The following is a 26,077-nucleotide window of genomic DNA, read 5'->3' on the forward strand; positions in this document are numbered from 1 at the left end:
TGCACCAACGCACTTAAAAAAATGTTTATTTTTGCCATGCTTCACAACATCGTGGATGCTGTACAATATGGTGAAAACCCCTTGGCAGCCAGGCCCCAAAGGCGACACCTATTGGGTTTGCCAAAGCTTTTTTTTAAAACCTTTTATTTAATAATTTTCATCGTGTGTAACAAACATTACAGCTTCTGATAACCATGATATAGACATGCGTCAGTCTGGCATTGTGATCTTTCTTGTTCCTGCACAATAAAAAAAACAACAGGTGGATACATCCTTGGTAGCACAGTTATAGCAAGACTACATATTTCAGGTATAGTGCAATAGGGTTACATTCGGGACATCAGGGGCATATTTTAGCCAGCATGCAGGATCATGTTTCTTACATATCACTTAAGTCGCACATCCCTAAACCCTGAGCAATAATGGCGAAGTAGGGAACCACAGAGCATAGAACAGTGACAGTTGAATGCATTTCATATGTCTTTGGCATGGAGGAGGGGAGCTTGGGAAACAAGGTAAAGAAGAATTCGTACAAAAGCTAAGCATCATTTCCCAGTGGGAAGGTATCCGATCCTTCAGAGTTCTGCATGAGGAGATAGCCTTGGAGAGGACCCCATATATCCTTGGGCCTAGAAGCACAAGGGAGCGTTTCAGCATAGGCTGTCAGTTGCTCCTGACAATAAAGTAGGTCATCCAGCCAGTCCTTGAATTTTGGAGCCCACCCCCTACCCCACCTGCAAGCTACTCTACACCTTGGCCAGTAAGAGCGACATAGCAAGGAACTTGCGATGTGACTTGGGAACCTGTGCTGTACAGCCCAAAACCGCCACTAGGGGAACCCTTTCTCTTGTAATATCCGTCATTTTCTCAAGTGCCTCGAAAACCTGCTCCCAATACTCCTGTATCTTTGGGCATTCCCATGCTACATGTAGGAATCCGGCCCACGATCTTCCACATCTCTCACAGCAATCAGTATCAGCCACTTTGAATCTATACTTTTTAGCGTGTGTACAATATAGGCGTTGTAGGAATTTGTAGTGTATGACCCGCAGTCTACAACTAGCGGAAATGTGTGAGGTTTGGAGACAACAGTATGTCCATTGGTCGTCAGTCACCTTCCTCCCTAGGTTCCACATTACAATGTGCGTGGGCTGTGCTTGGAGCTTCCGTTTGTTGTGTGCGTATACTGTGATAGAGCCCAGGTACTAGGTGTTTTCCATCTGTGGATCCCAGCATTTGATGTAACTGGGTAAGGCTCGTGGGCTACCGCGGAAAGTCTGGGATAACTGACCGAACCCCCTGTCAGAGTCTGACATATCAGAAGAAATCTAGAGGCGTGGGTCGAATCCCATGGAATAGCTGGTCTGAAGAGCGGAATATACCATCTTGAAAAAGGTCACCCCATTTAGCAACCCTAATCCGTTCGCATAGATTGCAAAACTCCTGTTCCTGCAACAATGGCATGCAGGGATGAAAGGATAGTGGAAGCCGCGATGAATATAACAGGGGGGAATCAAGAAGATCTGTGATACGATTCCATGCGTCAACCGTGCCTGTGACCGTGGTGGGTGGTGTGTCGCGAGTGTGAATGGGTTCATGTATGATGCCATCCAAAGGAATAGGGTCAGCAAGACAGTTTTCTGTAGCTACCTGTGGCATGTATCTGGGGGATTAATCCAATAATAAGCATAATGGGCTTGCACACTTAAAAAATAGACCTCGAAGTCTGGGATATCAAAGCCGCCCTGGGCATAGGGTCTCGTGTGAGTGTGGACCATTTGAGCCTTGGATGTTTACCTCCCCAAAGCAATCTAAGTAAGTCAGTGCAATAGTTTTAAAAAAGAAGGGACCAGTGTTTTAAGGTATATTCATGAAGAGATATAAGAACTGCGGGAGAGCAACCATTTTTATCAGGGAAGCGTGGCCTGCGAGAGAGGGAGGGAAATCCAGCGAGTAACATTGCTGATAAGGTGAGTTATAGCTGTGCCATTGTTGAGACATCTGGTGTCTTCTCTGTCTCTGGAAAGCTGTATACCCAGATAGCGAAGGTTGGCCTTGCACCATTCCAATGGAAAGTTGAGAGCAAATCTAGTAACCGCAGGTGTCAGAGGAAAAATGTGAGATTTCCCCAAGTTAATCTGGACCCCGGATAAACTACCAAATACAATGAACTTCCCCAGGAGGGGGTTGATGTTTTGTTGGGGATGTCTAACATACAGAGTAACGTCATCTGCATAGAGAGATATCAAAATTTGGCGTAAATAACAAGGGAATGCCTTGTCTTGGTGGTGCTGACGAAGCCTGGATGCCAGTGGATCAATCACTATAGCGAATAGAAGTGGAGACATCGGGCATCCCTGCCGGCTGCCTCTCGTGATGGAAAATACAGATGAGAGGTGACCATTGATCAACACCTTGGCAGTTGGTTGTTGATAAAGTAATCTTATCAAAGAGATGAACAGAGGAGGGAAGCCCATATGCTGTAGCACTCCGAGGAGATAATCCCATTTCACAGAGTCGAATGCCTTAGTGGCATCCAAAAATACTGCAGTTAGTGGGAACTCAGGTGCTATGTTCTGGAGCAAGGAGAACAAGGTGCGAAGGTTATGGGTTGTGGCGCGTCCGGGAACGAAACCCGACTGATCGGGAAGGATACGTTTATCCATTAAAAGAGTTAACCAGTTAGCCAGGACCTTAGCTAATATTTTCGTGTCACAATTTATAAGCGACAACGGTCTGTAAGAGTCACAGGAATCCGGGGGCTTGCCGGGTTTCAAAAGATAGGTAACAAGTGCTTCCCTCATCGATGGGGGGAGCACGCCATTTTCTAAGGATTCCTCATATACTTCTTTAAGAACCGGAGCCATGATATCAATATAATTGGTGCCTTGCCAGATTTCAGTTGCATTATCGCCTCCCCAATTTCGTCCAGCTCGAAAGGGATGCATAGGAACTCCCTCTGTGTATCACTCAGCCACCCAAGTTCCACGTCTCTCAAGAAGTTATCTAGGTCCACTGACCCACTTCGCTGCATGGTTTACAGCGCAGTATAATGTGAGGTGAACGTTTCAAGTATGTTGGTCGTGTCCCGATGTAATATCTCCCCAGGCTAGTATGTGATTTGAGAAGCATGGGAGTCTAGTCACTTCCGCAAATGCTTTTCCGGGCTGTTCACCTTCACCGTATCTGCGGGCCACCCAAGTGCTCAATTACATTTCGCCTCAAGCGCTGCAGTTTCTCCATATTCTGACAGTTTCTCTCAGAAATCTTTTTGCACCTGTCCTGTCTCCCCCACCAAGTTTAAGCCGAACACTTGACCTGCACATTAACCTGGGTCAACCGGCCTTCCTCCTGAGTAATGCAAGACGATAGGGAATGCTCACTCAAATATTTCTGTTTCTTTTAGTGGGCTCCTTTTTAATTGTAGTTTTGAATTAATATCGTAATTTTTTCCACCCTATACAATAGAGATTACAACGCTTTCTGACTATTGAAAAAATCCCCTCCGGGATTCGAACCCCAGTAGTCATGAAGAGACTCAGTATATGCCCCTTTAAGAGCTTTACAATGAAGGAGTCTGAGGTTAAACACGTGATCGGCAACTCAACCATTAGAAATACGCGACCCCGACCTTTGGCTTTCACTTCCGGACTGACGGTAACCGAGAGTGTAGGTACCAGGCGGGGAGTCGCGTGTGTTTGAGTAAGTTTACAATCTTTGTGATTTTGATCGCGCGGCCCTCTCGATGCACTTTGTTAGGTGAGAGCTTAACAGCAATTTCTTTCACTTCTGACTAGACCTGACACCGCGTGAAGTTTTCCCGCATCGTCCGATCCGAAGTAGAAATTCTCTCCCTCTATCAATGTGAGTGTGTCTATTTACGCTTGGAGATTACTGCTCTTTAAATTAAGATGCCATCAGTTTTTTCGAACGCTTTAAGGAACGCCAGACTACCTAACAGACCTAAAAGCTTCTGCTACTTATTTAACATTTTTTTAATATATAAAAAAGTAGGCAGTTACATAATGTGATTAGTATGGCCATGCCGCATGATATACTGCCTAGATAAAACGTTTTTTCCCAAAAACATTTCTTTTGGGATTAAAATATTAAGGGAGCAATTTCCCTACAGGTGGAGACTAAGATTTCCATACAGTAAATATACTCACTTCTCCACTGATGGCGCATTGGAGATTTGATAAAAGACCAATAACACATTTACCGACTATGAATTTAAGTGTAATTGCAGTAACAATGATAATTAACGACTATATGTTTGTGCATGTCATTATATGTTATTGTGTCTTGTCTCTCTCTCTCCCATTTCCCACAGGTTTTTCCGCTCCTGTGAAATTCAGTGAGTGGTCACGGGCAGTAACCGTGAGTTAATCTAATTTTTTTCACATTTAGTGCCCCACGGGAGGGTGCGCCTTAGCGCGCGCACACCACCGGAGGCCTGTCTTTTATTTTTTACTTGGTCCTGACGAATGCTGAGCATAATAGCATTAATAACAGCAGAAACATGTTGACCGTCTATTTTTACTAAAGGACACAGGTTTCCTAATATAGAACCTAGTTTGTCCTTCCACACTGTTTTTAACGAATATGGGTTGACCCTAATGAAAAAAATTTGGGGTTTCAATTTTGTATTTTATAACTAGCACTCACATTTAAATACACTTTTTAGTTTGAGCACTGTTACACTCAACACTATCCTGCTCCGCTGTAACTCTGGCGTTGTAGCACGCTGGGGAGGCACTCGGCCACCCCAGCGGGGACCCAATGATCAAGCATGTCACCAACTAGTGGTAAGTGAGGGTCCTTTTATAAGGAAAGAGTTCTTTCTCTTCCCTTAATGGCCCAATTGGGCATGGGCTGCTCCCAGTAGCTGTTGTCTTCAATTGATTGGTTTCACCTTTTTTGGTTAATGGGGTTTATTAGTAACCATTTAAATTAAGGTGTTTTTTTCAATTTTTTTGCCCTTAGTCACTCCTTAGATGTTTACGAAAGACTACTTGGGGTATAGGAGTGTCTACTCTAGCCCTTTCTCTCTTGTTGATTCTCGGTCTGTCTCCCCCACCACCATCCAGCCTCCAACCCCTTCAGGTCTTTCTCCTATTTCCTTAGCGTTCCCTGTATATCCCTAAGCTCACCAAAGCTTTTTGAGATACAGAACCCTTTGATTGTGGCCTTGAAGGCCTCCCATATCGTCTCCACACTACCCACTGACCCTTTGTTTTTTAAGAAGAAATCCTGGATTTCCTCCCCAGTTGACTATAAAAACCGCATCTAGTAAGGCATTGGGCTGTAGCCTCCAGCTAGGCCGGGGGTTATCATACCCTGGAGGTATGAGCGTAAGTTTCACAGGGCAATGATCAGAAAAGGTTCTGGTGGGATGTGTGACATCACGAATAACCGGTCCCAGCGCTCCTTGAGAGTAAACAATAGTCTAGACGAGCCCATGTCGCAGTATATGTTGTGAAATGTGTGCCTTCTTTGGCTTGCGGGTGAGTGTAGCGCCAGGTATCGATCAAACCCCCCTCGTCCAATATTCCCTGCAAGACCGCCTGACAGTTATTGCAATGATATGATGCTGTATTGGACCATTCTAAGGCCGGGTTAAGGGCTAAGTTAAAGTCCTCACCCCAGAGTATATGGTTGGATCCCACATTTACAATTTTCCCCTAGATGTTGGTAAAGAACTCAGGAGTGTCTACATTAGGGCCATAACAGTTTGCTATCGTGACCGAATCCATGCCCAAGCGCCCCCATGCTATTACATATCTCCCTTGGGGATCTGTTATCGCACCTGCTAGTGTAAAAGGTGTCCGTTTTTTTTATTAATATTGCCGTGTCATGAGCATAAGAGAAGTACGAGGAGAACAACCTACTCTCCGCCCACTTGCTAGCAAACGTGGTAGGAGAATGTGGGTTAATATGGATCTCTTGGAGCATAGCAATGTTTATCTGTTGACAGTCCAGATAGGCTAGTATCTGCCTGCACCTTTGTGGGTCCCCTAATCCCCTGACGTTCCGGGACAGTATTCTCATTTGAGATTTATCTACCGAGTCCATCATATCCTCTTGTAGTGCGATACTTGCTACATTGCAAAGCTGTGCATAATAATAATCGGACAAGTAGAGAATCACATTTACACATAGAGTGCTGTAAATTACACATGTCAAAGCATTCCTTAACCCACATCCCTACCTCCGCCTTCCACTGAAGCATTCCAATTATGCCAGTTGCGTTTGTCCCCCCCCCACCCTGTTACCCAGTAAACAGAACATTACGTTTAGCAGCTCTAGTCAGTGACCAGAGAAAACCTGAAAAGGGGGAAATTCTGCTGGGTGTCACACGGTTACCTCTTGTCGTTCAGGGGTATCTGTGCTGACAAACTACTCCCCTAGTGGGCCTCGAGGGTGCCTGGCTACCTTTTGGATTTTGTTTCCCAACAGAAGGCAGGTCTCGCCTCTATGTTCATGCACCGCACTGATGCGGGATCATGTTGTGTGGGTGTCCGTCGCGCAGTTCAGTGTCCATGTTCATTAACAAGAAGCAACATGCAGCCATCTTTCATGGTATCCATCAGTCTATGTTCGGTGAGTGCGATCTCGGCGAATCTTGTAGTGTGGTGGTGGCGGTCTTTTGTCTCTTGAGATGCTTTAGAATTTCTTTGACTTGTTGAGGCTTTGTGTACAACCTATGTTTACCTTGGTATGTGACCCGGAGGCGCGCGGGATATGGGAGGGCGTAATCTATTTGGGCCTTTCTTAGCTTTTGTTTTACAGGGAGGAATTTGCGTCTCTGCTCTTGCACGATTGCTGTAAAATCGGGGTACATGGCGAAGGGCACTCCCTCAAAATTGAATTGTTTCTTATCCCTCACCACCTTGAGGGCAACGTCTCTGTCCCTGTAATTCAGAAGACGTGCAATGATGGGTCTGGGCGTGCTTCCAGGAGGCGGCTTCGGACCCAGGGAACGATGGGCTCTTTCAACTATGAAGTGGGGGGAGAGAGAGTCCGCCCCCACCACCGCCAACAACAACTTCTCAATGTATTCCTCCATTTTGCCCGTGTTGGTACTTTCCGGTATGCCCAGCATGTGGATGTTGTTCCTTCGGCTTCGTGCTTCAATATCTTCATTCTTGGCAGCTATGATCTTCAGTAGCTTATACATCTGCGTCACTGTGCTTTGAATGTGGGATGTAGCATCTTCAGTATCTGATATGCATTGCTCAGTGTCCTTTATGCGAGCCTCATGACTGTCTATTTTGCTGACAATTGCGTCCATGCGTGTAGTCAGAGTATCCATTTTATCAGCGATGCTCGCAAAGCCATGCCGCACCTCCAGGATGATTGCTTTCATGTCCTCGCCCTGTGGGGATTGTGATTCCTGCAGTGACCCTTTGGCACCATTATCCACCTCTGCAGTCTGCAGGCGAGTGCTTTTCTTTGCGTCAAATGTGAGACACGGTTGGCGAGCGTCCGGCTTCCCCATTTGGAGCGCCTGGTAGTCTCGTGGGTGATGAGACACGTGTTGGGTATTAGCGAGGTGGACTTCCCTGGACACGCCCAAGAGATGCTGTTCTTCTGTAACGGCCGTGCTGGAGTCGCAGGAGGGATGATTGGGGGAGTAGAACACAGCCAGCCGCTGTTCCGAAATGGGTGCGCCACAAAGACTGTATCGAGGTCAATGCACCAACCTCAGCTGTTTGCGTGCGAATTCCTTAGTGTCCTGTGGTACTTCAATATCAAGCAGTAATCCTCCCCAGCTCTGCAGCATGTTTCTGATATTGTGGGGACTTCCGCTGCCCCAGCCACGCAATTAGTAATTGGGAGGTGATAGCGCTATTGGTAGGCGGTGTCACATGTGCACTAGACTCCACGCTGTCCAAATAGAATTCCTCTTTGTAGTGCTGTGTGTATCCCACTTCGCCCATTACAGCCGCCACCGCAGAGTATGTGTGAGGCGTTGGAACCGCATATGGCCGATCCGTCACCCGCACGGTTTTCAAATGTTAGCACTGCACCGCCCATTTATATCAGTTGCTGGCTGTGTTAAGGCAAAGTGAAACAACTGTCGGACTCTATGGCAGGCGTCCCACTGAGATGGTTTATGTGAGCTAGTGCTGAGGCACTCACTGCTTTGCCGCCGCCGCCATCTCAGTGCTCAGACCTACAAGCCACTTGGGAGCCACGGCGCTCGCGTGAGTGCCTTCACCCAGCGGCAGTTTCGGGCCGCTCAGGGCCGCACAGCGGGATCGTCTGCACTCGGCTGTAACGGCTGCAAACCGTGTCGGACGTTCTCCAAACTTGGGTCGCTTATTCCCCAGGCTTCAGGCTCTGCATGCCGGTGCTTGGGCGAGTCGTGCCAACGGGACAGGATAATCAGCAGGATATCGGCGCCAGGCTGCAGGAGCCTCACACAATGTCGGCCATTCTGCTTGTGCGCCACCTAGCGCCCCCTGGGTTTGCCAAAGCTTGATTTACCACTCGCCCAATCCTACTCCTTTGGGTTTTCCTACTTCATGATAGAGAAGCAGTGCCTGTTTATGTAGTGTAGACACCATCATTATAATCACAACAGTTATAAAAGAGTTTAACCAATTTTTGTGACTGTGGGGAAATGCTTTAGTGCATTAAGGGCCAGGTTATCTTATACATGGACAAAAGCACAAAAGTTGGTGACAAATGTGTAGTGTCAAATGAGACCGTCAAATGTGTCCACTTTATCTGATATATGCTGTCAACTGAATAAAAAGGCACAATTATTGTGTAAGTAGTTTAAGCTGCAGCATGTGCATCAGATAAACACAGACAGTGGAGGTGTTCTGGTTTGTTGTGATGTCATAGGAAACTGAAAGAGCAGCCCGAAGAATGGAATGAAGAGAAATGTTTCAAGAGTTCTCATACATTTTTCAAGATTGAATCTACAGGCAGTGATGGCTGGGTGCATTTTCTACAACCTAACCCTTAAGCTACATGAGTGGCAGTTAAGGACCGAAATAAACGACTATGGGCCTACCAAATGCAAGTCTCAGTTAGATTACAATATGAGCTTGCAGTTCTGGTATTTAGCAGCTGTTCTCTGCACATATTTGGTGACGTAAGAGACATGTATGGTATTTTCTATGGGCAGCTGGCGAAGAGATTTTATGTTCTTCCTAATATGGCCTTCTTCTATGACCCCATGGCCAGTAGAACCCTGGCCTTTTGCTCCCTTTTTGAGATGCCGCGATAGAGGACAATCAAGCGGGTCCAGTCTTGAATTAACCCTGGTCCTTCCCAGAGATGCTCTAAAATAGTGAGAATGGAGTCAGAAATCTTCTTTAAGCAGGGAAGAATAACCCAAATGTGTTTTGGTTGCATTGTCAGCCTGAGTACTTCCAGATAGACTTTCATCAAAATGATACTATAGTTCATTTACCTTCGATTTAGAGATGATACTCTGATGTAAAGATGGCAAGCAAAGTCAAAGACTGCCATTTTGCAGCCTAGCTTTGGAGCCAAAGACTGGCCTCTGTCTCCGTTCAGCTGAAGGCAACTGCTATTACCAAAATCTGTATTGGTGTCTTGCACAAACAGCACTCAAGAAATTGCAAAACGTCCACAAGCTTACAATTCACTAAGTTATCCAGTTAAAGAAAATTGACCATGTTCTAGGACCAGTTTAAGCACTATACTGTTTGGCAGTGAACGAAAGAATTACAATCTGCTATTCTGTCCCATATTATTAGGACATGTAAGTGAAGGAAGATGCTTCTCCAAACCTTCAATCCTGCCATGTACAGGACAACCACCCTAGGAAGTGGGAGGGCTAAAGCAAAAACACCTACATCCTGGTTACTGTTGCTGAAAATGTATGAAAGTGTGTCTATGATTATGTGCCTCTGCTATGGAAAGATTCCTCTGGCAGAGTAGGGGCTGGTAAAAGGACATCATGCTGCCCTCCTTTTTCGGGGTGGATGGTGTCTTCTGTCCATCACCGCCAAGAAACACCTCGTGGCGAGGGGCAGAAGAAAACTATTATAACCCCACACCCTGACAAAAAACTCCCAGAGTATTTTGTGCTCATTCGTTTTTTGTTTTTGAGTAACAAACTCCATTTTGGGGAGTTTGTTTTTGATCAACATAACGTTTGGAAAAGTTTGGTGAATGGCCATCAAAACTGATACCGACCATCCAACAAACTTTCGGAACATTGAAAGGAACTGTAAATGCCGGGGTTTCTTTCAAAGTACGGAGGTGACCCCCTGGGCTGTGGTGTCATCTCATAATTGTGTAGAGCATGGCCCGTCAGGGTGGCAGAGGACATTACCTCTGCCACCCTGACAGGTGAAGTACCTCCATCTAACCTTAAATCAGGCCCTATTATTTTGTAAGCCAATATTTAGGCCATAATATTCTGTACCATACCGGGCAAGTGTGTATAACCCAGCAATGCGTACGCCATAAATAAACGACAGCCCACCAAACCTGGTGTATTGTGTGCATGCATTAGTAGGTGCATGCTCTATCATCAAAGGCGGATCACTAACGCTGCTGCATTGTATCCAGAATCAGAAGGTGGTTGGTGTCTGACACTGGGGATTTGTGTGCATGACTATGAATGCACACTCCTATTAAAGAATGGTACTACTGGCTGCTTGATTGAGCAAGTGTAGGGTCTATTAATAAAGGCTGGCGCTGTGGCGTTGTATGCATGCATCACTCCATGTATATCCCAATGTTAAACAATGGTCACTGCAGTCGCAGCATTGTATGAGCATCAGTTGTACTGATTAAAGGCTGGTAGCTGGGGCACTGGATACATGCCTGTGGATAATGCATGGTTCTTGAAGCTGCATTGTTGTGAACACACAACCCTCTAATAAAGGATGGCATTGGGCACTGCAGCAGTCCATGCACATGATACAGAATGCAGTGCAGTTACCTGTGCATGGCTGGTGTACACTCACTGTCTGTTGGAAGTGCCTGACTCTAATCCAGTTGTGATTTAGTCTGGGCGCGATAGTCGCAGGGCTGTGCTACACTTCAAATTATTCTGATATAAGGTATAAGGGGATTATTCTGTCCTGGAACCTTATAGCTTGTGTTTACTACAGTGACACAGAAAAAGCAAATCCTCAACTTCCAAGCAGGCCACATGGAAAAATAGAAAGACTGCGCAAGCGCAGCCTTCGCTAGGCGAAACCTAAAAACAAGGAAGTGTAAACAGGAAGTGTTTAGCAGCAGTACCCTCAGCTGGAGCACCTCCTCGTCTCGCCTGCGCTTCTTAAGCACGATGCGTTGCTCCAGCCTCCAGTTGCGCGTGTGCAGCTCGCTGACCTCAGCCTGCAGGGGCCTCAGCGCCTCCTTCAGCCGATTCACCTCCTCCTGAGTCTGCTGCAGGGCGCTGGCACTTGCCGCTCCCCTCTCCAGGAGTCGGACGAATACTGGTTCATACTCCGCCTCCAGGACGTGTCGGCTTTCCAACATGAAGTTCTCAAACTCCATCGAAAGTCTCCTGCTGTCCTGGAGGTAGCGGCTGCCCCGCCGACTCTGTGGAACCTCCAGGCGCTGCAAGAGGGCCTGCTTCCGCTGTGCACAGGTGTCCCTCACACTGGACAACTCTTCTGAGAGCTGTGTAACCATGCTCTGCAGCTCCTCCTTGCTAACTTGGAACTGAGCCACATCATGCCGCCTATTTCCTAGCTGGTACTGACACGCCACACACTCCCTGGTGACCTGGAAGAGTTTGCGCTTGACCGCCCTGATCTCCTGACTTAAGCTGTCTCGCTCCAGCACTACCTGGGCTTGCAGCCTGTAGGCCTTTGCAATGTCCTCGTGGGCCTCACGAATGTCTTCTAATTTGGGCTCCAGCAGCAGGGTGATCTCCCGGATGAGGTCGTCTCTCTTTAGCTCCAGCTCCTCCACGGTCTGGATGCAGAGCTCGAATCGGTCTCCCAGGTCCTCGAGGCCACCGTTGTCATTGTCCTCCATCAGCTGACAATATACACCAACATCACACATCATCTGGTCCCTGCAAAGAAAATGTAGTCGGGTGAGATGAAGCTGTAACAACCCACATGGATTCCATCCGCAACCACCACAAACTTCTAATACATTTTCCCATGGTACCCATAAAAGTACATAATTTAGGGCCAGAAGTACATAAGTTTGGCTTTGCGATTACCAAATAGCACATTTTTGCAATATGCTATTTGGGAATCGAATACACCCATGCACTAAAGTATTTTTGACACCATTTGCGATTTCTAGTGGGTAGAAAAAAGACCTATCTCATTATTATTCATGAGGAAGGTCTCGGATTGCGACCCATTGATAATTGCTCAAGTCAAGGGGATGGGGGCATGCTGGGGTCAGCAGACCACCATGTCTGTGACAGTTTTTTAAATTAAGCAGTGTTTTTTAAATGCAGTCTGTAGAACCACTGCCTGCTCTTAAAAAATGTTTTCACCAGCATTCACAAAGGGGAAGGGGTCCAAAGGGGAAGGGCCTTCCCATTTGCGAATGGGTTACCACCAACTCGGTATTGGTGATAAAGCGTGAATGTTTTGCAACCACATTTTGGTCACAAATCATTCACATATAGCACTGCGAGTCAGTGTTAGGAAGGGATGCTGCAAACATGCCCCTAATCACAAAGCCTATTTGTGATTCGGTAATAGGTTATAGAATTGCAAACAGGGCTTGGTACATGTAAAAAAAGCATTTATTCGTTTGCAAACGGCCCGATTATGTAAATCTGGCCCTTACTCCCATACCCAGAGGGGAGAGAGTATTTGCTACAAATCGCTGATTCAAACCGTGGTGGGAGAGGACAACGTGTAAATTGTTATATATGTTATTTACATTTGCATAGTGCACGATCTGCCAGCGGTGTGCCATCTCAGTACTGTAGGTGATTCCGGGAAGATTTTCCAGAAAAGTTCCCAGGCTTCTGTCTGAAACCACAGTCTGATTCTGCCTGTGGAGGTGTGCTGTCAGCAGTCTGGATGGGTGGGTTCTGGTATTGTGTGAACGTGTCAAATTCAGTGAGTTGTGGGTGATTGTTCTTAGCACTGGAGGCGAAAACCAAAGGTTGCACTGCATAACTTTTGCACCTTCTAAGCCAGTTGGCACGCCTGCTGCCCAGCAGATGTACTATGCTTGCGTAAGGCAATTGATGATTTGGTGATTGTGAGTACCGTTGGATGCCACAGTGGCCCACTTATGGCATATTTAGGTGTGGTGGGTGCATGCTAAGAGCTCTCTTTTGATGTGCTATGCTGCATAGCGAAGCAGGGTGGGTCCTAACGGAGCCTGCTGTTGTGTGCACGCTGATCCCCATAATCTGAGCCGAGCCCAGATATTCTTCGGGGCTACGAAGAATCTCACTTCAGCCACTAAGGGCAGCTGTCCAGGACCTTATTGGAAGAAAGCATTGGTGAGTCATGCTTACATTCTTTTCACCAATCCTGCATGTGTCAGGAACAGTTCATTTCTAAGAACCCCCCGCGGGAATATTTGGCAGCTCCTTCCGAGAACTCCGGCAAGGGATGGAATTTAGAAAACTCACCAATAAGCAAAGCTGTCTGCTAATGTGATCGCTATATTCTATGTTCTATGCACAAAAGTTTGTATGATATCTGCCTCAGCTAAATCTATATACACATTGATTCTAAATTAAATGTGTTTCCGTAGTCAGTGGTTAATTATTGAATTAGCCCTTGTTGGCCTTTGTTGTATACCCCACTTCATAAGTACTTTATTTCGGCCCGAGGACATAAACGTATCGCATAACAACAAATGTTAAAATACATTCATGAACATCTTTAGTGTTCAATGCGCCTCTCTTGATTACAGAGAAACTCTGCACACCTCTTCTCTCTGGGGTCACTGCAAACAAAATTAAGGAGCAAAACGTAACCATAAACAAAAACCTAAAATGGACAGTCATGAACTATGTCAGGAGGTTTGCATGTTCTTAGGCCCAGATATCCATTTAGGTACTTGAAGAGCAAGCCACATACAAGATACAAACAGCAGTATCAGCAGAGTCACAATTTTGCAATTGGTAGCTCTTACGTCACGATTTCTTAAAGGTAGAATGGCCAAAAGTTATTCTCTGTTACCTGTCCATCTTCCCCCTGAAAGAGCAGTGGGGTCTAATCTCCATATATTTTGTTTTGGCAGTGTTTATCTCAAGCCCTCTGGCCACACAAAAGGAGGCACAAAAGGAGGCCTGCAAACCCATAGGTGTTCTGGACAGCAGGAGAGTATCTTCTGCGAACATGCGCACAGCGGTGCTCACGCCCGCCGATTTCGGGGCATCATGCTTGCAATCTAACAAACAACCAGCTACACAGTTGACATATAAGCTGAAGAGAATGGGGGCGAGGACAAAGCCCTGTCTTACACCTCGCCTGATAGGAATTCTAATGGTGGGATCATCATTGCGCCATTGCACCTGGCATAGGTGTGGGAATGGAGTCTAATCAAAATTCTTAAAAAGATTTCCCAGAATCCCATACTCCCTTGGATTCCTCCAAAGGCTTTCCCTGGGGACGAAGTCAAAGGCGGCCCTAAGATCTATAAACGCCACATAAAGATGTTCCCGCCTCACATCGATGTTTTTCCAGGTTGTTATCTTAAAGACCTCTTCACAGTCCTCGGTCCACGGTCGTCACGCTCCCCACAGCGCTGCGGTGATCTGCTCTATTTACCGCCAGTCATCCCGCTGCCTCAGGGTTCAAAACTGCCCGCTCCCGCCCGTGTCAGAAAATTAAAATTTTTAATTTAATTTACTCCTTGCATACTTTCCCACTTTTAATTTAACTTTCTCCCTGCCTACTTTCCCGCCGTTTCTCCCCCCCCACAGACCTCGGTCCACGGTCAGGGGCGGCTCTAGGCTCATGGCGGCCCTGGGCAGGGAGCGTGGGTAGGGGGCTCCCGGAGCAACAGGAAGGGGGCCCCCGGAGGAACGCAGGTGCGGGGGCCAGTGAAGAGGGGGGGGGGGGGGTGTCAGGCTGTTTGAAAGTGAAACAGAGCCGGAGGCTGCCAAATCCCTGCCAGGGGGCGCCACGCAAATATGTATCCATCCTCAGAGGATTATTATATTAAGGATATATATTGGCGTGGTGGCCCCTGGGGTTTGGTGGCCCTGTGCAGGTTCACAGCTTGCACATGCCTAAGGCCGCCCCTGCCACGGTCGTCACTCTCCCCACAGCGCTGCAGTGATCTGCTCTATCTACCACCAGTCATCCCGCTGCCTCAGGGTTCGAGACTTCCCTCAGCCCGCTCCTGCCTGTGTCATCTGCTTTAATTTTTAAGTTAATTTACTCCCTGCATACTTTCCCACTTTTAATTTAACTCTCTCCCTGCCGTTTCTCCCCCCTCCCAACCCGCGTCCTGCCCTCGCCTCTCAGCCAATCGTCCCTCCCCCTCCCCTACATATGCCGGCCGCTACGCGGTCGCACGCAGCGGGTGCGCCGCTGGTGTACCAAAGGCAAGCTCGTCTGCGTCTGGACTGCGCCCAGCACCAGAAACCCTGGCCCCCGGAAACACCACGACGCCCGTCGGCACTACGACACCAGCACCCTCCACGCACTCAACCCCGGTTGAGAACACACCTGCTATCGGGCAACCCCGAAGCGCAACCAAGGACCCTTCACCTGCCGGAACGGCAACTTCTCCAGCCAGCCACACCGCCCACCAAGGAATCCAACTACCTCAGATGCATCCTCCTCAACACCCGCTCCGCCCGCAAACACGTCGTCGAGCTCTGGGACCTCCTCGACTCTACCTCCCCTGACGTCGCCTTCCTGACATAGACCTGGCTGAACCCTGCCTCCGCACCCGACATCGCCATTGCCATCCCGGAAAGATACAATATCATGCTCAGGGACCGCACCAACAGAACAGGAGGAGGATTCGCCATCGTCCACAGGAACACCATCAAAGTATCAACTAACACCGACGACACCCTCAGCACCGCCGAACACATGCACTTCCAGATCCACACTGATCCCAACACCACCCTCAGAGGAACCCTCATCTACAGACCCTCCGGACCTCGACTACAGTTCAGAGAATCCATCACAGACTTCATCAGCACGCACGCCCTCGCCTCCACGGACTACATCCTCCTAGGAGACCTGAACTTTCATCTCGAGAACAACAACGACACCAACTCCACCACCCTGCTAGACAACCTCGCCAACCTCGGACTCAGACAGCTTGTGACAACACCCACCCACACTGCTGGCCACACGCTCAACCCCATCCTTACCGCAAGCCCCCACGTCTCCTTCAACCACACCACCGAACCCCACTGGACCGACCACCACTGCATCCACTTCACCTTCAGGAAGCCCACCAAGCACCACCGCTCCCAACCACTCCCGCGACGATGCTGGAGCAAAATCACCAATGACCAGCTCACCTCCGCCCTCGCCCAGAACCCACATGCTGACACCACCAACCCCGCAGCCCGCAACCTCAGACAATGGATCGACGACTGCGCCAACATCCTCGCCCCGCTCAAGACACCATCCAACAGCTACACCAGCAAGAAAGCCACCTGGTTAACCGAAGACCTCCAGGCCTCCAAAAGAACACGCCGAAAACTGGAGAAGAACTGGCTCCGCGAACGATCACCGAACAGCTGCACTGCCCACAAGAACGCCACCCGCAGACATCACCAACGCATTAGAGCCGCCAAGAGTACCTCATTCAAGGACCGCCTAGACAACAACGAACACAATAGCAAGGAGCTCTTCAACATTGTGAAGGAACTCTCCAACCCCAGCTCCAACGCCAACGACATCCCGCCGTCACAAGACCTATGCGACTCTCTGGCTACCTTCTTCCACCGCAAGATCACCGACATCCACAACAGCTTCCAGGCCACGACCGCCCCGACAGCCACCGCCCCCACCACCACATGCACCAACCAGCTACTGGACAAGCGTCAACGACAAGGACACCAGCGATATCATGAAGACCATCCACTCCGGCTCACCGCTAGACCCATGCCCCCACCACATCTTCAACAAAGCCAGCGCATCAATTGCACCCCAGCTCAGCAAGGCCATCAACATCTCCTTCGAGACAGCAACCTTCCCGGAAAGCTGGAAACACGCCGAGATCAACGCCTTACTCAAGAAACCAAAGGCGGACCCCAAAGACCTCAAGAACCTCCGGCCCATCTCCTTGCTACCTTTTCCGGCTAGGGTCAGCGAGAAAATAGTCAACAAACAGCTGACCCGCTACCTCGAAGACAACAACATCCTGGACCCATCCCAGTCCGGTTTCCGCAGCAACCACAGCACCAAAACCGCCCTCATCGCCGCTACGGATGACACCAGGACCCTGCTAGACAAAGGAGAAACAGCAACCCTCATCCTCCTGGACCTATCAGCCGCCTTCGACACAGTCTGCCACCACACCCTACGCACATGCCTACAAAACGCCGGAATCCAAGGGAAGGCCCTGGACTGGACCACCTCCTTCCTTTCTGGCAGAACTCAGAGCGTCCGCCCCCCGCCTTCCGCTCCAATGCCACCAAGATCATCTGCGGCTTACCCCAGGGTTCGTCCCTCAGCCCGACGCTGTTCAACATCTACATGGCACCAATCGCCCACGTCGCCCGTCATCACGACCTCAACATCATCTCCTACGCCAACGACACCCAGCTGATCATCTCCCTCACCAAAGACCCTCACACAGCCAAAACCAACCTCCACGAAGGAATGAAGGCCGTCGCTGACTGGATGAAGATCAGTCGACTGAAGCTGAACTCGGACAAAAAGGAGGTCCTCATCCTTGGGCCCACCCCTTCGTCTTGGGACGACTCCTGGTGGCCGACCGCACTGGGAACCGCTCCGACTCCCACTGACCACGCACGCAACCTGGGGGTCATCCTCGACTCCACCCTCACCATGACTAAGGAGGTCAACGCCATTTCCTCCTCCTGCTTCAACACCCTCCGAATGCTACGCAAGATCTACAAATGGATCCCCACTGAAACAAGAAGAACAGTCACCCTGACCCTCGTCACCAGCAGGCTAGATTACGGCAACGCCCTCTATGCAGGAGCATTGGCCAAACTCCTAAGACGGCTGCAACGCATCCAAAACGCCTCGGCACGTCTGATCCTCGACATCCCCTGCCGCAGCCACATCACCCCCCACCGTAGAGACCTACACTGGCTCCCCGTCAACAAGAGGATAACCTTCAAGCTCCTCACCCACGCACATAAAGCCCTCCATGACACTGGCCCAGCGTACCTCAACAGACGACTCGGCTTCTACACCCCGACCCGAAAGCTCCGCTCTGCCAACCTCGCCGCTGTCCCCCGCATCCGAAGAACGACAGCCGGAGGCAGATCCTTCTCCCACCTCGCCGCCAAGGCCTGGAACACCCTCCTCACCAACCTACGGCAGACCCAAGACCTACTGACCTTCAGACGACTACTCCAGACCAGGCTCTTCGATCAGTAGCTGCGTCCCCCCCCAGCGCCTTGAGACCCTCACGAGTATGTAGTGCACTTTACAAGTGTCCTGATTGATTGATTGAAAGCACAGCCCCTGCTCCAGGGTACTGACCTTGCTTCTGAACCCTGCCTGAGCGTCAGAAAGGATGTGCTGTTCGGACATACATTCCAACAATCTGGCTGGTACCTGCCTGCAAAAGATCTTTAGGCTTTCATCGATACAGCTGATCAGATGAAAATTTGCAGGGAGGTACCGGCTCCCCTTCTTGAATATATGAACATTTATCGCTCCCAGCCAGCTGGGGGGATAGCGCCATCTCTTAGAATTTTGTTACTCAGTATATTTATTTATGGCATCCAGATGGTTGGCTCTAGCAGGTAGAGGTACCCCGGGATGCCATCCGGACTGGGAGCGTTCCCCCTTTTCAGCTGTCCTAAAGCCCTCAGTTTCTACCTAACTGAATTACACAAAGTTCTTGGGTCCAGCTCTATCAAGGGGAGCTATCTCCAACCTTTTTTGGACATTACTGGGTGACAAAGATTTTGGTGTTTGCTCCATACATAGTTCTATTAAATGAGTCGCGCATAAGTCAGGCTGGACAACAGCGTCAGGTGCAACATTGACACCTCTACTCCCATTAGCCAAGATCTTACAAAAATCCCTTGTGTTGTTATTCTGTAAGGAGTTCCATGGATCCTCCCATTGCTCATCCTCCCGTAATTTCTTATTAGTCTGGAGATTCAGTTTGTAGGCTCTTCTCGCTCTCCTAATTTCCCTCATGTACCCTTCCCATAGAGCTTTGCAAAGCTCCTCTTTAGCCTTTCTACACTGTGGAGAATACCATCTAGGCTGTGAATTTGCCCGCTGAGCCCCGTTCCTAGCTGTTGAGAGCTGTAGTTTCAATTGGTTCACCAGCTCAGGGTGAAGAATAACAAACCTAGAAAATGTGTTTGTCCTTGATAAAGAGAGTTGAATACTTCCAGGAAGGTGGCATACAGGGAGTTTGTCATTGTGGCATATCCTCTCCCATCTTACATTTTGACAGTTGTTGGTCACAATAATGGAGCTAGAGGGCTTGCTGGGAAACAACTGTTACAACGCATGCATTACAACAAATGTTTTTACCCTGCATACCATTGCAACGAAAATGGCTTGCTGTAAGGGGTATAAGGTGTTGGATTTAACTCCAACACCTTCCCTACTGTTGCACAGACCGGAGTTGTAACAGTAAATTATACTATTGCAAACTCCAGCGCATCACCGGCAGCAAGTCGGGGTAAAAAATTACGTTGTAACAGTATGCAGGGTAAAAGCATGCATTGCAACATCATACAACCGTGTTTGCCTAGTTCAGTTTGAATGAGTGAGCAGGGATACCCATCTGAAGCTGTGCACAGAGAGCGTTACGGTCACTATCAGCTCTTGGCATGGCCACAATGTCAACCTATATATGGCATGGCCACAATGTCAACCTATATAAAGAAGGGAAACCAGGAGCGATAAAGATTTATCACACGTGCTCCTTGTGAATAATCAAAGTACAGCTGAAGTGTTCCTTATGAAAGAAGACTGAGACAATTGGCTCCAGGGAACGGCATATGCTTCAATAAGAGCACGGGCCCTCACACACGAATGGGTGTCATGCTTCATCATGGGCTAGCTTATTGTCAGGTTAGCCCTGTAATGCCCGACAGGCACCCACAAGGGGGCTCTTTGCCCCAGATCTTTGTAATAGCTGTATGGTGAAGACCCCTACGTTTTTTAACCTTTACGTGTCTAATGGATTTCATCATTCGCTCCCATGGGCTACATGCAATATGATATGCCGATGACACACCGATCATTGTATCGATCCCTAAGAACTTGGTAGCTACCGCTGACGACTGTATGTCTGCGGTTGCAGGCTGGATGGAAAGAAATTTTCTCAAACTGAGTGGGGAAAAGACAGAGGTGTTGCTCTTTGGTATGCAAGCTTTTGATTTGGAATGCCAACTGTTGGCCGGACACGTTAGGTATGCTCCCTACTCCGGAGGAGAAGGTCAAAAACTTGGGGTGATCCGAGATAGCAAACTATCACTTGATGGACATGCCAATCATAGAGTTGCAAACTGTTTCTGGCTTATACGGTAGTAAACCTTTCTCTTTATCCCTTTTTCAGCATGGAAACGGGTGGCCCTGGCATTGGTCATGTCCAGAATGCATTATTGTAATGCCCTATTTCTGGACTCAAATATTAGTACCCAGGCAAAAAGCACAAAACGCTCACGCAAGGGAAATTCTGGGCATTCCAAAGAGCCTATCAGCCGCCACTTGCTTTCGAGAGCTGCACTGGCTCCCCATCTGTAAGCGGATCAGGGTTATGGCTATCTGTATCGTACCCAAAGCTCTTCATCAAGCAAGTCTAGCTTGGATCAGGAATATGTTCCACCGGTACACCCTAGGTGGAAATATCAGTTCAGTCCATTGTAATCTAGTTACCATGCCAAGAATCCAAAAGAAGAAATGGGGAGGGGGGGGGCAGAGCCTTTCCAATGGCTGCAGCCAGACTCTGGCACTCCCTCCCCAGTCACTGATCAATGGTCACCTGCTTTTTAGAAATTTAGAAATACACTTAAGGCCTGGCTGTATACTACTTAGTCAGCCTCCACTGTTAGGCAAGCTACAGCTGTTCTGTAGCAATCTGATGCGATTCTAGCGCCTTGATACCTATGGGTAATTTTAGCACTCTATACATTCAAACCAAATCAAATATTTTCATAGATTTGTTCCCTACATTGGCTCCCCATCAGGAAGTGCATCTCCTTTAAGGTTTTGAGCATGGTAATTAGGGCCATGCATAATAAGGGTATGCCACACCTGAGAACTCTTTTTCAATGGTATACCCTGGGGAGGCTCTTGCGATCCTCCTCACAGAAAAAACGTATGACTCCCAGATTTCGCAGGTCCAGATGGGATGGCCGCTCCTTCTCTGCAGCAGCCGCCAAGCAAGGGAATTCCCTGCCCACCTTTATCTCCGTGGACTCTTTTCTGTTTTTAATAAAAATATCTGAAAACCTGGCTTTTTTCATCTTAGATGGCTGCCGGAACGTTTCTTCCTTTCTCCTTGTCTGTCTGCTCACCGCCTTGACACCCTCGGGTATAAATGCGCTCTATAAATAATATCCTAGCCTATAGAGGGAAGCAACTTTCCATACTCTTTCCATAACCATCTTTCCATTTTTGCAGCTTATTTATGCTGCCTAGAATTGAGGGACATAGCAGTCTGTACAACCACAACACCGTTGATATGAACTGTTAGATGAAGATGCATATGGTGCATTTTTTTGATATGCTGCAGCTGCACCCTTGTGAATTAGCAAGGATGTATAGCCAGCACACAAGTGATGGAGATTCATTATTTAATGATACAGGTGAAGTCTGGAATATGTTATGCTTCAAACTATCTGTGGGAAAAATATTACTTAGATCACAGTTTTTCTATTGATGTCTGAAAAGTAATATCGGTCTACACCATGGGGGCGTGGTACATGGCCTAATTCCTGGCCTGATCATGTGTGTTTATTTTATTAACGGCATTCCTGTAGGATCGGGTTGCTTCTGAACAACAACTTTCTGTCTATGCAGAGCTTCCTCATTGTTCTTAAACTCTCAAGGTTTGTCATTGCCTCTTTTATGCTAGCAAGCATCAGTATCGCAGCATTCTATATAGCTTCCTGAGCTTACATAGAGGTAGAAATCACAAGAGATTCATGTATGTCCTGGTAGTTAGCATTCCTGAATTTCTGTGCCAGCTGGGTAATGGGGGTTTTCTTGGTTTCCTGGTCCAGCCAGACGATGGCTGCATCAGTATCCCTTTCTAAATTCCTACTAGGTATTTCCTAACCAGACAGTGCAAGTTGTCTGTTGTTGAAAAGACCTACTGTCAGCTAAAAGTGGGCTCAGATCTTGCCCATTCCTTACCATTGGTTGAATTTATAGCCACTGTTATTTGCTTGTTTTTTATTCATCAGCTTGTGTATGATTTCCTTCATGTGCTTGTGTTTCTTACCTCCCTTGAGCATGGGTGCATTACCTAGGTCCTTCCACGCTCACTTTTGACGCACTACTTTTTTCTTTTTCACTCCACAAAATTGCATGTGTTTTCCAGTTGTTCACTCCCTCGCTGCGCTCTGTGTTGCTCTCTCTCACCCATGTGCTTCAATCCCGCCCCATTTGTGTTTTGCTCACTCCAATGTGCTTATCCCCCATGTTGTTGCTATTCCCAACCTGTTGCTAGGTGATGTTGCTTAGCAACCCTTTGCTGGCCATCAGTGCTTGGCAATCAGTTGAAGGTCAGAGCAATTAGTAACCAGTTGTTGTGTCTGGTCACTTAGTAAGCCCTTGCTGGGGCTGGTGATATGGTAACTAATATGGCAGAGAGAGTTCCACAAGAGCCCAGCGTAAACACCATTAAGGGATAGCTCATATTATTCTAGTCAAACTGTACGTTCTTTGTTAGTAAATAATATTTCATATGACAATATGTACAAAACCAAACATATATCATTAACCCTAATTGCTTATATAGTAAGTGGCAATGACTATGGATAACAAGTAAGACACTGTAGCCTATAACTAGGCTTTCCTGTTTTCAGTTTCTATTATTAGTAAATTCTGGTGGGGTTTTGTCAGTGTTTTCAGTACCTTAAAAAACAGTGGTTATCAGTGGTTACACCCTTTCGCGCCATTAAAAACAACATAAACAGTGTTTTTCCAGTGTTTATGGAACTTTTTGCTTTTAGTATTGCTTGGTTTTAGCACTGGTCGTGCATGGTATATAGACAGTGTAAGTACAGTGTATATGAGGTCCGAATACATTTTTACAAATCAAACTTATCGTAGTACACCATACAATACTTTTTCAGTGAGTCTTTGGTCATGCACGCTTGCTCTTTCCTTCCAACGTAAACTTTTATCTGTGAAAAGGCCCTCTCAACATTGGCACTTGAGACAGGCAACGCCAAAATAGCCAGTACACAATTTGCTAACTCTGGCCCCTGACATAGCTTTCCATGCCAATACTTGTGCACCTGAAGATTGTGATTCTCTGCCGCAGGTTCTGCAACATATGCCTTGAACTGGGCGCATATGCCCTCAGAGTTTTTGAAGTGATCAGAAATGAAGCAGCACTTGTGAAATTGCAGAAAAATTTCCCTTTACGGAAGGGATCTATAACTTGTGCAGAATACCACAGTGAGGCTTCACTGACTTAAAATGCCATGTTTGAGTCCCAGGCTCTCCACACAACTGGAGTCAAGCTATCCAGGCTGATGAAGGCTGATAGCCAGAAACCTGTCCTTGGATGCTTGATTCCGGTCTGGGAAAGACATGGCCTGGTAGTTCGGACTGGACTGTTCCCATAAGGCACAGGGTCAGAGCTGATTTGTATATAGCCAGTGTCTAACCCAGGGTGGTGTGGAGTGCCAAAAAACAATGGATTTAGGCCCGGATCCTTGTACTGGGGTGAATGTATGACATTGTTCTACATTCTGTCCATCAACTGTGTTTTTTGCAATGTTCACCCCGAGTGGGCTGGGTATGCTCAGACGTGAGTCCCAGGCTTTCCACACCACTGGAGTCAAGCTATCCAGGCTGATGAAGGCTGATAGCCAGAAACCGGTCCTTGGATGCTTGATTCCGGTCTGGGAAAGACATGGCTTGGTAGTTCGGACTGGACTGTTCCCATGGGGCACAGGGTCAGAGCTGATTTGCATATAGCCAGTGTCTAACCCAGGGTGGTGTGGAGTGCAAAAAATGATGGATTTAGGCCCAGATCCTTGTACTGGGGTGAATGTATGACATTGGTCTACATTCTGTCCATCAACTGTGTGTTTTTTTGCAATTTTCACCCCGAGTGGGCTGGGTATGCTCAGACTTGAGTCCCAGGCTCTCCACACCACTGGAGTCAAGCTATCCAGGCTGATGGAGGCTGATAGCCAGAAACCGGTCCTTGGATGCTTGATTCCGGTCTGGGAAAGACATGGCTTGGTAGTTCGGACTGGACTGTTCCCATGAGGCACAGGGTCAGAGCTGATTTGCATATAGCCAGTGTCTAACCCAGAGTGGTGTGGAGTGGCAGAAAACGATGGATTTAGGCCCAGATCCTTGTACTGGGGTGAATGTATGACATTGTTCTACATTCTGTCCATCAACTGTGTTTTTTGCAATTTTCACCCCGAGTGGGCTGGGTATGCTCAGACGTGAGTCCCAGGCTCTCCACACCACTGGAGTCAAGCTATCCAGGCTGATGAAGGCTGATAGCCAGAAACCGGTCCTTGGATGCTTGATTCCGGTCGGGGAAAGACATGGCTTGGTAGTTCGGACTGGACTGTTCCCATGGGGCACAGGGTCAGAGCTGATTTGCATATAGCCAGTGTCTAACCCAGGGTGGTGTGGAGTGCAAAAAATGATGGATTTAGGCCCAGATCCTTGTACTGGGGTGAATGTATGACATTGGTCTACATTCTGTCCATCAACTGTGTGTTTTTTTGCAATTTTCACCCCGAGTGGGCTGGGTATGCTCAGACTTGAGTCCCAGGCTCTCCACACCACTGGAGTCAAGCTATCCAGGCTGATGGAGGCTGATAGCCAGAAACCGGTCCTTGGATGCTTGATTCCGGTCTGGGAAAGACATGGCTTGGTAGTTCGGACTGGACTGTTCCCATGAGGCACAGGGTCAGAGCTGATTTGCATATAGCCAGTGTCTAACCCAGAGTGGTGTGGAGTGCAAAAAAACTATGGATTTAGGCCCAGATCCTTGTACTGGGGTGAATGTATGACATTGTTCTACATTCTGTCCATCAACTGTGTTTTTTGCAATGTTTGGTGAGGGCCATTTCTTATACATTGTAAATAAAAGTTCCTGAATTGCTCTTCAACATTTCTTTGCTTACCAAGTGGCAATCACTCTAACATGGAACATGTTGCAGTTCCAAAGTCACTAAAAGCCACCCAGCCTACTCTCAAGGAGATGTTTCACATCTACACCAATTATGCTGAACACTTGGTAGACAAGGGTGTTTTCAGACTCTAGTTCTTTTATTATTTCCACTGTAGCAGTCATGCTTTCCTGTAATAATCTAAGAATGCAGTAGTGTACTTTTTTTCAAATCACTATCAATGTGTGACCAAAGATCCTCACATTTCTTGCCTTTGGCATCATCACTCAGCAAATTTCTGTGAACGGTTGCCACATGGTTAATATAGCACTAATGGCCTATAGGACTGAGAACCTCCAGCTAAGTGACACGGTTGGGATGACTCTTTCTTTGAAGCCACACAAAGCACAAAATGAGAAATATTAGCATTTTAGTTTCCATGCATAACAAAACAGTGCAGCAGAATGGACTAAAAAGTCAATTGCATTCTTCATTAACTGTGAAGATTGTAAAGATGCTTTCAGCATACCATCTAACAAGTGGCAAGGATTTCTTACAGGGAAGTGCTTCAGCTCAGGTATCCATTTTGATAGGTCATCACACAACATTTTCATATACGTAGCTGAATGACTGAAAATACAAAAAATATCACTTCAATCCTTGTTGAACTTGGTATGA

At 47.6% G+C, this 26,077-nt stretch overlaps 1 protein-coding gene across 1 annotated transcript in view; it reads right to left on the reverse strand.

The window, feature by feature from the left end:
- The window catches only part of SYNC (syncoilin, intermediate filament protein), a 97,742-nt gene that overhangs the window by 47,149 nt on the left and 24,516 nt on the right, over positions 1 to 26,077 (reverse strand). Inside the window, exon 2 of the mRNA XM_078680738.1 lies at positions 11,242 to 12,025. Within this exon, the coding sequence (XP_078536864.1) occupies positions 11,242 to 12,025 (784 nt within the window). The remainder of the gene's footprint in view (positions 1 to 11,241; positions 12,026 to 26,077) is intronic.

This window comes from Lissotriton helveticus, chromosome 3_1, assembly GCF_964261635.1.
Source record: "Lissotriton helveticus chromosome 3_1, aLisHel1.1, whole genome shotgun sequence".
NCBI lineage: Eukaryota > Metazoa > Chordata > Amphibia > Caudata > Salamandridae > Lissotriton > Lissotriton helveticus.